This window comes from Radiomyces spectabilis (genome assembly GCF_025331425.1).
Source record: "Radiomyces spectabilis strain NRRL 2753 chromosome Unknown BYT42scaffold_5, whole genome shotgun sequence".
NCBI classification, from domain to species: Eukaryota; Fungi; Mucoromycota; class Mucoromycetes; order Mucorales; family Radiomycetaceae; genus Radiomyces; species Radiomyces spectabilis.
The window spans coordinates 833,001-845,926 of NW_026251930.1; the positions used below are offsets into that span (position 1 = coordinate 833,001).

The window sequence follows — 12,926 nt, forward strand, 5'->3', positions numbered from 1 at the left end:
GACAATCCAAGCGGGATGAGGTAAACATGCACAAGAAAAAGGGAAAAACGATTCACGTCATTTATATGGCAATGCTCACCCGTTGTTTGAAAGGCTATTCGTAAAAAAATTGAGCAAGGGTTATCCAAGAAGCGAGGTGGGTCGACCCGTATTCGGCAACCCAAGAAAGTGGCGGGAACTGTATCTGCGTTGCGTCCCGCGCAAGCATTGACAGTCAGGGAGAATATCCTGGTGATTGAAGCCGCCCAATTAATGGCGGCTAAACGTAGCGATTGTGTCCTCGTAGTGGATGATGAAGAGCATTTGAGTGGTATCTTTACGGTAAGCCATTCAGACACCGTAACTAATAAGGGAGACAAGAAGATAAAAAAAAAAAACCGAAAGACCAAAAGAAAGAGAGAAAAAAAAAAAGCCCAGGAAAAAGTAAAATGAAATGTGCATGATTGTTCATTTTGGATTATTATAGGCCAAGGATTTAGCCTACCGTGTGGTGGCGGCTGAAATGGATGCAAGGTACAATGATAAAAATAATAATAATTCAAATGGAAAGTCTGGATTATGCAAATATTTTGATACATGGATTGCACAGAGCCACTGCAGTATCCGACATCATGACAAGAGGTCCGATGTGTGTCACTGCAGACACATCGGCACACGATGCGTTGAATCTGATGGTGTCCCGTGGGTTCCGTCACTTGGTAATTGAGAACACTCCCCAACCGCTTTTTCATTTTATCTCGGTTTTTTAACTTTTTTTTTTCTTTTTTTGGTGGTTCGTCCTTCTCACATCATGTCTATTTTATCTCTTGTGATTTTATAGCCTGTATGTAACGAGGAAGGCGACATTTTTGGATTATTGGACATCACCAAATGTTTGTACGAGGCTTTGAACAAAATGGAACGAGCATATGGATCGTCTCGCAAACTGTACGATGCGTTGGAAGGCGTGGAACGCGAATGGGTCAATAGTCCTGTTCAGTTTGTGCAATACATGGAGGCATTGCGCGATAAAATGTCGTGCCCTGATTTGACCATGGTCCTGGACCATGCTGCACCGGTGCAAGTTCCCGTGAAAGCTCAAGTACGAGAAGTGGCTAAACTGATGAAGGAACACCATACTACGGCGGTACTCGTGATGGACCATGGTGGTCTGGCCGGTATCTTCACGGTAAGATCGCAAAAAAAAAAAAGATAATGTTTTGCTGCGCAGTGTGCATGCCGAAAAAAAAAATTAAGCTTCTGGTGAGTATAGAGCAAGGACATTGTGTTACGTGTGATTGCAGCTGGGCTGGCTCCAGACAACTGCTCGGTGGTTCGAGTGATGACTCCGCATCCAGACACGGCAACACCGAATACCAGTATTTTGGATGGGCTGAAAAAAATGCATGGTAAGCCTACTTTATAAGGAACAACCACAACAACAACAACAAAACAAAAACAACGGCAACCAAAAAGAGATTTTCTGATGGCAGCCATGACCCATGCTCAACCCTACTTTTTTTTTCTGTAACATAACTTTTTCTTTATCTCTTTTTATGTCTCTTGGTATGGTGCAGATGGTCACTATTTAAATCTTCCGGTGGTTGATGAAGATAAGAACATTGTCGGACTGATTGACGTGCTGCGGTTGACTTATGCTACACTGGAACAGGTGACTGGAGAAAAAAAAATGAAAATGGACCTGTGACAGATTAACTGATGGTATGATGGATTTGAATGAATATAGATCAACTCGATGGAAGGCAACGGAAATGACGGAAGCAGCAAATTTTGGAATAGTATTGCTGCTGGAGATCATACAGAGACGGAATCCGCCATTTCGGACTCACTTTCGCAAGCGGCCAACTCACACATGTTTCAATCGCCTTCGTCGACCCCGCAACCGGATCGTATGTTGTCTCCTTCGCTTCCAGGTCACGCACCAACCTACACCGGTTTAGGGTATCCAGAGATCACCCCGGGCGACAGCGCTTCCGTGGTCAACGAAGATATGCGGTCCACGGTGTCATCGCACGTTCACGGTACCTTTGCTTTCAAATTCAAGTATGCCAACAAGACACACCGCGTTCGTTCCGAGATCAACAATTTTGCAGCTCTGCGCGATATCATTCGACAAAAGATCATGGCGGAACACCTGTCGTTGTCGCAATCGTATGTTACTGTAGCAAGGGAGACGGGAGAAGAAGAGGAAGACTGGTTGAGCATTTCTTACTTGGACGACGAGGATGACAAAGTGCTTATGACGTGCGATGCGGATATGGTGGATTCGGTCCATCTAGCACGCAAATTGGGGCATGATCGCGTTCGCTTGTTTGTTCATGATGCACTTACGGAATCAAGCAAAGCTGCTGCCGCTGCCGACGCTGGGGTGTCACCAATGATCAACTCGACGGCGGCCTTTGATGTGCCTGCCGGGCAGCCAACGATTTCTGTGTCGCCAGCCACGGCGATGGAACCCGAAACGGACGAAACAATCCTAAAGAAAAACCAAGTTTCGTCTCACGAAATGCCGTTGGCGTCAGAAAACCATCCACACGAAGCCTCTTTTGTGGATGAACACAGTAAAGGACGATCAGTACCCAAAGAGAAACCTCGAAGAGAGAAAAAGGACGATTATAATCTGCCTATACCCAAAGAATACCTTCTTCCTGCATCCATCAGCTTTTTAGGTGTTGTGATTCTGACCGTGTTTACGGTGGCCAAACTGACGGGATCAAATAACAACCGCTAATCCACGCATTATCAACTTTTTTTTTTCTTTTGAAAAAAATTGTTATGAACACCATATGAAAATAAAGAAAGACAAAAAAAAAGTTTTTCGCTATGCAGGATTTTAAGTTTATTTCTTGGCTCCATCATAAGATTACGTTTAAAAAATGTGTCAAGCAATAAGAAAAAAAAAGGAGTTTCTAGCCCGTTATGAAAAAAGCAGCCTAGTGCACTGACATAAGCGTTTCCGAAACATCGGCATCAGCTAAAAAGGCAAAGCAGCATTAGAAGAAACGCAAGGTGACTCATTCCACATTGGATTCATTGTCATCCGTAAGCTTGCAAACAGGTTGGATTTTCTCGTCTTTTTTTTTCTTCTCAACATGACTAATACTCCTCAAAGCGATCAAAGTGCGATATCGGGTATGCCATCGATATGAACAAGCATGTATGATTTTTTTTTGGTTGCTGGTTGGTTTTTGTGCAGCATTGTTTATATGGAGACCTTTGGGATAAGGTACTAGTAAAATGGGGGGTAGTGGGGGGGTGGTTTAGGGAGAAGAAAAGGAAAACAAAAAATAAAAAAACCAAAATACAGACAGCGCTCCTCCCCAAAACAAAAACAGAAGTAGGGTAGATGGGAGATGAGATAATTAAAGTGTATCAGACATTGAAAAGGGAAAGTCTAGTTTCTTTACCCTTTCAAAAAGTAGATCGTGACATTAAATAGATCGGGAAGCTAATATTGATTAACACATGATTATGTTGACATTTATGCTTTGGTTGTTTTGGCGGGAAAGAGTTAATCCATCTTGGGTCGTTTTTTTCCTTTTGGTCTCACTTGGTTGTGCATTGGCAAGCCTCCAGAAGTGGATGATGAATATTATAAGAAAAAAAGGAACCACCCGATATCACCAAAGGGGGGGGGGAAGGTGAATATGGACCCAGAGAAAAAAATGTATTTCATCGGTTGCTCTCCGTCTCTATGGAGCTGGTGTTCTTTTTTCTATTATTATTTTGTTTGTGATTTCGGAAATTGAGCGAAATTGGTGAAAAGCATGTGCGTGGGGGGAAATGGGCGGCCAATGTTGAAGACGGCGTCGGATACCTGGAAGTGACTGAAGTGTCTAGAAGTGTCGGGGTCTTGCAACTTTAAAATGAGTACAGTAAGAATAGGGAGGGACAAAAAAGAAAACAAAAAATCTGTGATCGTATCGGATAACGGCGATTGCCAAGGAGACAAGACCCAGAGGCGACATGGACGGACGCGCGCGCGCGTTTCCAACGGGATCCCCTTCCGAAAAGCAAGTCATGGGAATCTTTTATACTTTTTTAGGTGAATCCGCGAGACAGGGATCTTCTTCTTATTCGAAAGTACCAAGGTTGGCAATCCCGAGAAGAAAAAACTTTTTTTATATTTTTGAAACGATCCGTAACCATAACGACATATGCCACCGACCGGTTGTAAAAAAAAAAGCTTTTGTTGTTTATATAACAGAAACATGAGCTCATGTTTTAGCTTCATATATACCTATTCCCTGCCCTTTTTTTTCCCTCTCTTTATTCTCTTCATCTACCATTTCCTTTCACCTAGTCCTTCCATTCTAACCCAATAAAGATCTCTTTCTATCACTTCAATCGTCCTTTCTTTTGGCAAAAACTCATCTTCAACTTCTTCTTCTTCGTCTTTTCTTATCCATCCTCTCTGATCCCTCTCTCGTTCACTCGAATCGTCTTTTTCTTTTATCTCTCTCTTTTTTTTCGTCCCTCTCGCTCACTGAATCTGTTCTATTCCTTTCAATGTCAGCCTATTTTTATCCGAATCCTGCCACGCTTCCATCAACTTCGTTTCATGCCCCTACACTCCCGTCATTATTTGATAAATCGCGTAGTTGGACTTCCGATCCATTGACCAGCCATGACGACTATCATCTTCCGCCTATTCATACCATTACGTCTAGTCCTTCCACGAGTCCATCGCCACCCTTTCTCGACTTTTCTTCCTCATCGTCTTCGTCGTCCGGTTCTCCCCGCTCCTGCACGTTCCCGTCGCCTGAACAAACCGGTTGGGCCTATCCCAGGTCGTGGTCCCCTCCCGCCCCGTCCAACCGCAAAGGTTCCATTGCCTCGCTCTTGAATTCAGATCCCGAAGTCAAGCAACTCGACGGAGAGAACCAACGTACCTCGTATCCACCTCATTTCAGTCACACATTGAAACGAGGTCGCCCACGTCAAAAGGGCCACGATCACCATCCGCCATCTCTTTTCTTGCCCACCCCTCAGTATCCTACTTATTTTCATCCGCAGCAACCCACGTCGCCACCGCAGCAGCAGCAGCAGCAGCAGCCCAAAGAACAACAGCAGCAGCAGCGACAGGTAGTTCAACCTCGGAAAGATGATCAGCAGCCATCGAAAAAAAGAAAATATGCAGGATCTGGTCAGCAAAAGATGTTGGTGGAACCCACGACCAAGGGTTTACGTCACTTCAGTAAGCAACTGTGTGATAAGGTGGCTCAGCACGGGGTCACGACGTACAACCGAGTAGCAGACGAACTGGCGATGGATATCCGTAATAATATGAATGTCGCCGGCCCCAAATCAGACCCTATGAAAAAGTCTTCCCATGGTACTTCCACGCATGCTTACGATCAGAAAAATATTCGGCGTCGAGTTTACGATGCATTGAATGTTCTCATGGCCATGGGCATTATTGCCAAAGATAAGAAGGAAATCAAATGGCTGGGAGTGCCAGCATGTTATCAGGGTGATCAAGCTCATAACAAAAATAAAAATGCCGATTTATTGCAACAAATTGAACAAGAAGAGCGTCGGCAGGCCGAACTCGAATCCATGGTAGATCGCACCCGGATGCAAATCCGTGGAAAATTGACGCGCGTAAGTAAATGAAATGTGTAAAATAGCCATTGTCAGAACGAAAACTAATGGTTCCTTTTTTAATGATTTTCGTAGCATTTGCAAGTGTGTGATCTCATTCATCGGAATCAGCAGCAGCCTACCACCGACGATTCAGTGATCTTTCTCCCATTCTTTGCGGTAGAATCCGATCAGAATACGCTCATTGATAAGACCCAAGACGGTAAAAGTGCCATTGTATCCATTGAAGCCGACGTTGAACGAGCCATCTACGAAGATACCGACGTTTTGCACCATTTATCTTTTGGTAAATCGATTACGCCCGAGCTCGCCACTTGTCTACCCGATCCAGCATGGCAGCAATTCTTAACCGATCGCACCAGCGTCAATGTGGCATAAACGCCCTCTTTGAACGCCGCGATCTATATATACACTCTGAAGACCGTGAAAAAAAAGAGCACTCCTTCATGAACAAAAACAAAAAAAAAAAAAAAAAAAACCTCACTCCAATGTCAATTGATTAACATCTCAAAAGTGCAGCCAACATTTTTTTTTTCTTTTGTATTCCATTTCATTCATTTTCCCCTCAATTTGCGATCAATGATTTCTTATCAAAGATCCTGTTCTTCATTTTATATACTTCCTTTGTTTTATTACCGCTGCACATTATGCGATTTTTCTTTCTCTTTCTTTCATTTTTTTCTATGTACTGTATATGTTGATAATAAAATAAACAGAGCAAAGCGTTGTTTCATGCAAAAGAAAAAAAGATATACATGTTACTCATCTTCTTGATCACAAAAAAAAAAGATCGTGATAATGAGTTCACACGAGGTAGAAAGTACAGCCATGCCAGTGGTTGAATCTGATAAGCAACATCATAATATCAGGATGTTGTGTCTGTTCAAAATTTCTTTTTCAAAAGGAAAACTATATGCTTCAACCCCATTTTGTTCGATTTTGCAAGTGATGGTGATTTAGATCAAGATCATTAACGGCTTTTTTTTTACGTATGCATCAGAAGGAGCATGATTCGTCATTGTACCTTGTATATATAATTACACACATCCAGGCTCCTGCATTGACTGTTTATTGAATGTTGGATCATTTTATCAGTTAGCATCGTCTCGTTTGTCTCAATTTTTTTTAAAGTTTTCATACATATCGCGCATTGAAAATGATGTAAATTTCCTGACTACACGATCAACCTAAAAGAAGAAACCTTATAATGTCTTGTGCTTACATTTCTGGTGACTGAAACATAGAATGAGCGAATCGTGCATTGTCCATGGTGATAAGGCTCCAGCTCCTTTCTACTGAATCCTATCAAATACGTCAATGCATAAGATCACCCGATGATCATTCATGTTAAATGTCAGGCAGTGAGTGACGCACAGTTGTCAATGATGTAGAACGATTTCCTTCGTTTTCCTCCACAGTTTCTATTTTTCTTCTCAAAATAAAAACAAGCTTTTTGGGGACGCATCCTTTCTGGCAATTTAGTGTTCAAACAGCGAAAAAAAAAGCGGCCAGGGATTCTGTTGTGGCCTGTCTGTTTCCATAACGTGGGCCCAGGTTTATTGTGAGACAAAGTTCCCATAGGTAATCTTGGAGTTTTGTTTTGACCCATTCTTCCCATTCTTGTCTACAGAAAGAAAGCGGGAATGAAAAATATGGTCATTCCGCGACTCTCGGATCATCTAGATCTACATCTATCGCTCGTTTTGAGCCAATATAACCGTGTTTTCTTAGACATCAAGGCAAGGAAGAAAAAAAAAAGAAAAACAAACACTTTTGGGCACACAAATGTAAACATTGCTACGTTTGTCCAGTTAAATAGAGCCACATGGGTGTGTGTATCCATCTCGGATAGCACTTATTTTGTAAAAAAAAAAAAACAAAAAAAAAAAGGAAGCCAATTATGCCCATAAAGTTTTTTGTTCTTTTGGCTCCGTTCAATCATTGGCCTCGACTCACTGAACTATAACCCAAAAATTTAGAGACCTGGCAAACATGTAAGCTTTTTTTCCAGTCATTGTTGTTGCACACTCAATATTTCCATAAAGATCCATTTCCATGGCTGTATCCATTCATACGTTCCTGAACTATCCGCGTTTCCTAAGCAACAGATACAAGTTACAGACAACGGATTCAGACATCCGCAAGAGATGTCGTGCAGACCGAACAAAGGCAGTTCATTGATAAATATAATAAAGTTCTGCCGGTATCCTCCGGTGCCAGAATGTGTACGTTTCATCTTTTTTGACTTTTTGTGTGTCCCTAGTAAGTTGAAACCTGTTCATGATACAGCATAGGAATGAAAAAAGAAATATACCGCAGTATGTCTATGTAATCTTTCCTTAAGCAAATAGCTCCATGCCACACAACTTATAGCGTGACATTTTTTTTGAAGCTTCCCTTTGAATGGAACTTATTACCATCTTGAGCAAATGCATTTTTCATGTGTTCGTCATAAAAAAATTTCTGTTGCAGATTTACAAGCAAACACGCTCTCCAAGGCGAATGAAACAGATTAAAGTAGATAGTTTAGAAGAAAATAATCCTCATTTTATTATCTGTCGGTCCCTACTGAACGCGCACATCGCTGACTCTCCAAACATCTTAAAAAAAAAGGAAGAAACAAGAAAAACGCATCGCAGTTGGTATCCATTTACAAGGCAACCCTGACTATGATCGGTCCGTCACTGAGCAGTAAAGGAACCGAGATTTCACGCTTTACCATACCATAATATGACTTCATCACATGTTTTTCTTATTCTTCTTATTTTCTTTTTTTTCCACCCTCAAATCAGCAGCGCAGATCAGATATTGTTACAGACTGAGTAGGTCCTTGTTAAGCGCAGAGCGCAGAGTGCAGCAACAATGAGGGGCTTTCAAACTTGCCATTACCTTGTACTGAACTTTATGAGCATCTATTTGTCTCTGAGAAAGAATGATGCATACGGTCTCCTCTTAGTTTTTGGCTTAAACAAAAAAAAAGTCATTTACAGACAGAAACTTCGTGCGCGCCAAAAAAAAAAAAAAAATCTTGTGCTATCCTGCATAAGACATGAATCAAGTGTTACTGGTGAAAATTGTTTTCGCTATTGGATTATTGTTTTCTTTCAATTTTGGCATCCTCTGCGTGAAAGGAAAAATGAAAACGAATGATAAATAGAAAGATAATGGTAGAGATAAAAAAAAATTACAAGTAAGAAGGAAGAAAAGATGTAGAAAAAAAAATAATGCACAACAAACTATGCGGAATCATCCCATTCACGATGTGGTCTCTTTCGGCTCGCAGCAAACATGGCTTCCGTCATGGCGTTGCTGCCTGCAAATCGACTGCTGCTCGCTTGTCCAGGAGCGGCTTGTTGTTGACCGTAAAATGGCGAATAACCTGAAGCGGCATTCATCTGTAAAAACGCATTCATCGTTGCAGGGTCTATATTCATATTTCCAAATAACGATCGAGGATCAAACGCTTGGTCATTGTCCATTGGCTGTGTCGATTCTACGCTGTCCATCATCGTACTCGGTACCGAGGTTCCAGAAACCGATCCATTGAGCGGATACTGTGGATCCATCATATTCGAAGCTTGCGTTTGTGACGACGTAGGAAGCATGGAAGAACTGGTGGAGAGGCCAAATAATTCAGGATCTCCGAGGTAGTTTGGATACCCCATACTTTCATTAGTCGCTCCCTGTTGCCCGTACATGGATCCTTGACCCATCTCTGCAAAATTGAAGGATGTACCCGCCGCGGGATTGCTCGCTGAAGTGTAGGCATTCCTTTCGCCAAACAAGGAGGAGTCCAGCGAAGCAAACATGTTGGACTGATTCAACTGGTCCTCCGAGTTCATCCGACTATCACCGCCGCCCAAGTTGGAGAATCCCATGTCTCTAAACAGCGCTTGATCCATATCCTGCGACGTGTTGGGTATATTGAAATTCATAAAGGCCGGATCATTGAACAACATGTTACCCAAGCCAAAGTTGTTGGAAAGGTTCGACGCCGTGACAAACGGCACCGATTGCGATGTCGGTCGACTAAACTGTGGCTGTGGCTGTGGTTGTTGTTGGTGCTGTTGATGTGGTGGTGCTTGTGGATGGGTGGGCGCTTCACGCATTTTGGCCTCGGATCCAGGTCGCTGGTTAGAAGAAGAAGAAGAAGACGACATGGGAATCGGGCTGGAAAGCGAAGAGAGATCTTGGGCGGATCCCGGTTGAGGGGTAAACATGGAAGTGTGAGGTGACATCTGCGAGGTTGGCATCGTGGTGTGCGGTACGGAACCGGGCGTCTGCGATCGCGGCGAATTCATTGGTATACTGCCCACACTGCCAAATCGCGATGCGTTCGTCGCCATGGAAGGAGAGTCTGGATCGGGGCGAGACTGACTCAAAGGCGTTCCCTGTCCAAAAGATGGTAAGCCAAAGTTATTCAACGTCGAATTCTGAGGCGTCATCGGGTGGGTATCCAGCATGGCGGGATGGAAGACGGACGAGATGCTTTGTTGATTGACGGAATCTTCATTGACAGGCGGTAAGTTGTTCACGTCCATGGGGAGCTCGTGCTTTTTCAGGAATCCTTCAATGCTGTCCACAATCTCATTGATTTTCTCCATATACATCAAAGGGGATCCCTTAAGCACGTCGGCCGTGACGATGAGATTTCGCTGAGCCAAGGACGCCACTTCTTTCTCGTTTGACAGTGCATTCACCTGATGAATGGCGACACTGGCAATGACGCCATCGATCACGTAAAAGAACTGGCACCAGCACAAGTTCTTTGAATAGATATCCAGCATCTTACTGATGAAATTGGCCGATTTCGTACAGATATTCAGCGACAGCAAAGCCACGGGTGTAGCGGTTTGATCCTGTTTCGGTAAGAAGAATTCGTGAAGCATGATCCACGTCGTCTGGTATTGAATATTAAGAATCAGACACGCTTCGTCTCGGAACGACCCCGTGGTACGGAACACCTTGTCATCGGGATCAAAACGCAGTGACTGAGGCAACTCGTTCAACCAATTGGTTAAAGCGTTCTCCAACCGAGAAATAGCCGACAGCAACGATTGTCCGGATTGCTCGGACGGTAAATGTTTGGTAATATCTTTTCTGATCTTCATGAGCTTGATGGAATGCACACAAAAATCGATTTGGTACCCGGTCTCTTCATCCTCTGAGTCCAGCTTCACAGGATACTCCAAATCACAGTCCTTGTCATCGACCATGGTAGGTCGGTTGGATTCAAGTGCGGCACATAGATCCAACCAGTACGCCGACCACCACAATCGCTTATTGGTTTCGCGCTGTTTCGGATCAGCCGGCATATGCTCCTTTTTATGGAACTTTAGATCCTGAGCCATGCGAATCGCCAGACCAATGTACAGGTATGCGAGACTGGATCGTTCACTGTTCAATTGGTACATGTACAGGTTGAGAAGCGCGTGAATGGTGGTGGGACTGCTAATGTCAAAACATTTCTTCAGTAGCTGACGTGCGTTCATAAAGTAGGCTTCCCCCATGGTGGTAGGATTCTGACCGGGGGCCGCGTTATGATAGATGCATCCGTGTTTGGAAACCCACGCGCTGACGGAATTCGCTAAAAGGGACTCGTACTCGAGCCCGTCCGTGCACTGCTTCACAAAGGTTTCCTTGTCCACGATCTGATAGGCCAAAAAGCATCGGTGATAGCAATTGCGCAAAAGACCCTGGAGAATATCAGGAGGCAAGGAATCGTCAGATTTGGTGTTTTCTTGAATAATTTTGCGCGCTTCGTTATCATCCACTTCCCAGAGTCGACCCCCGCCAGCGGATTGCCCATGATTCATTGTCGTATTGGAAGTGGAAGTGGAAGTGGAAGGACCGGCCGAAGTGGCAATGGTCGTGGTGGTTGGATCCGTTGCCGTCGCCGAGAACATGCCGTCGCCGGACTCCAGGGCATTGTTTCTCTGCGCATTTCGAAGTCCCCTCGCTTGACGGTTACGACGGCCTTCGCCACGAATGGTATCAGTACTGAACAGACTGGTGGCAGAATCGGCATTGATATTGAGCTGACTGATGCCGTTGAGCAGAATACGGTACAAGTCGGCGACACTGGCAATGTTGGTATCGATACGTAATCCCGAGGGGGACAATGACAGTTTCCAGGTCACGGGCTGTTGCGAAGCCGAATGATGTAACAAGTGTTGCGATGACGATGATTCGGCAACGGCCATGGGTTCTCTTGCAGGGAACATGTCCGTGGGAGCAGCTTGCGATGGCATGGCGTACGGGGTGGATGGTCCCGAAGCAGTTTGGTCGTCTTCAGCACGGTATCCAATACTGCCCGAAAACGGATGCAGATTGTCCTTCATCTTGGCCAGTTCGCTTTGCATTTTCTGCATTCTTTCTTTCAGTTCCTCGACGTGATTGCCGAGCTTATCGAACGCTTGACCGTCCACTCGACGAGGTGGCGTAGCGTAACTGCAGGGTAATCCCGCCATGGCACATCGACCACATGTGGGCTGAACAAAGTCGCACTTGACTTTTTTCTTTCGACAACGAATACACTAGAAACATGCATAAAGGTGTGATTAGTCGTTATTCCAACATGCGGGGCAGGCGCATCCAGCGAGAAAATAAGAAAAAAAGTTGGAAAAATATCAAGGGGAAGTTGCTTACTGCTAGACTGGATCGAGGTCGCTTCGGTCGACTTGATTCTGGGGATTTCTGTGGTGACGCTGACCCGCTATTATCGGGAACAAATACAGACGACATGAAACGGCACAATGAGGTTGCTTTTTTTCAAAAAAAAAAAGCAAGAATATAAAAAACAACAAGGGAAACGGCTTGCCGATTGAACACCAAAGAGTCAAAAAGTCTAATGAAAAAGCGGCGTTTTAAACGTCCAAAAAGACGGAGCCGCAAAAAAAAAAAGGCGTTCTGTAGCACACTTTATCATCACTGCCAAGACACCCGCACTTTTTGTAGAATCATTACTTTTCATGGTCTTCGTTTTGACTCGATACAGCCGTTTGAGCAACGTATTACATGCTCAATTGCAGTATTACGGACTTCTTGACATCTATTAAAACCTATTCCGTGGACCCAAATCACCATCTCACACCTTGCCAATCAAATCTCGTCGCCGAAAGAAAATTTTCGAAAAAATAGAAAACATCTCATCCAGAAAACCCTATTCACCAAGGAACTGGATCCTTTCATTCCGTAATTAATCCGCCAATCATTTACATTACTTTTTCAAACAAGCCTTTTGTTGCAGTTGTATCATCGTTCCATTATGAATAAACTTCTTTTTGGGGTGGAGATGAAATAATAAATAAAAATCAGGTTCT

The 12,926-nt window shown here is 43.8% G+C and overlaps 3 protein-coding genes across 3 annotated transcripts; 2 read left to right on the forward strand and 1 right to left on the reverse strand.

The window, feature by feature from the left end:
• Nucleotides 1-252: 252 nt before the first annotated feature.
• BYT42DRAFT_495095 (uncharacterized protein) lies at nt 253-2,731 on the forward strand (the record flags this gene model as incomplete). Its single annotated transcript, XM_051564341.1, has 8 exons — nt 253-321; nt 467-513; nt 590-698; nt 821-1,168; nt 1,253-1,388; nt 1,557-1,651; nt 1,727-2,496; nt 2,563-2,731. 8 exons carry the CDS (start codon nt 253-255, stop codon nt 2,729-2,731), a joined length of 1,743 nt encoding a protein of 580 aa, XP_051424454.1.
• A 2,585-nt stretch (nt 2,732-5,316) lies between these two features.
• On the forward strand, nt 5,317-5,982 carry BYT42DRAFT_494046 (uncharacterized protein; the record flags this gene model as incomplete). Its single annotated transcript, XM_051564269.1, has 2 exons — nt 5,317-5,604; nt 5,680-5,982. 2 exons carry the CDS (start codon nt 5,317-5,319, stop codon nt 5,980-5,982), a joined length of 591 nt encoding a protein of 196 aa, XP_051424455.1.
• Nucleotides 5,983-8,641: 2,659 nt separating this feature from the next.
• BYT42DRAFT_644017 (fungal-specific transcription factor domain-containing protein) lies at nt 8,642-12,448 on the reverse strand. The gene is made up of 2 exons (XM_051572627.1): nt 12,253-12,448; nt 8,642-12,140 (listed from the first exon to the last, which is right to left on the reverse strand). The coding sequence occupies exons 1-2, from the start codon at nt 12,346-12,348 to the stop codon at nt 8,841-8,843; spliced, it is 3,396 nt and encodes a 1,131-aa protein (XP_051424456.1). The 5' UTR covers nt 12,349-12,448; the 3' UTR covers nt 8,642-8,840.
• Nucleotides 12,449-12,926: the final 478 nt, after the last annotated feature.

Coding starts and splice junctions, on each gene's coding strand:
- BYT42DRAFT_644017 (XM_051572627.1), bottom strand. CDS start 12,348: ATGTCGTCTGTATTTGTTCCCGATAATAGCGGGTCAGCGTCACCACAG. Junction 12,141..12,252: donor GACCTCGATCCAGTCTAGCA/GTAAGCAACTTC, acceptor GCATGTTTCTAG/TGTATTCGTTGTCGAAAGAA.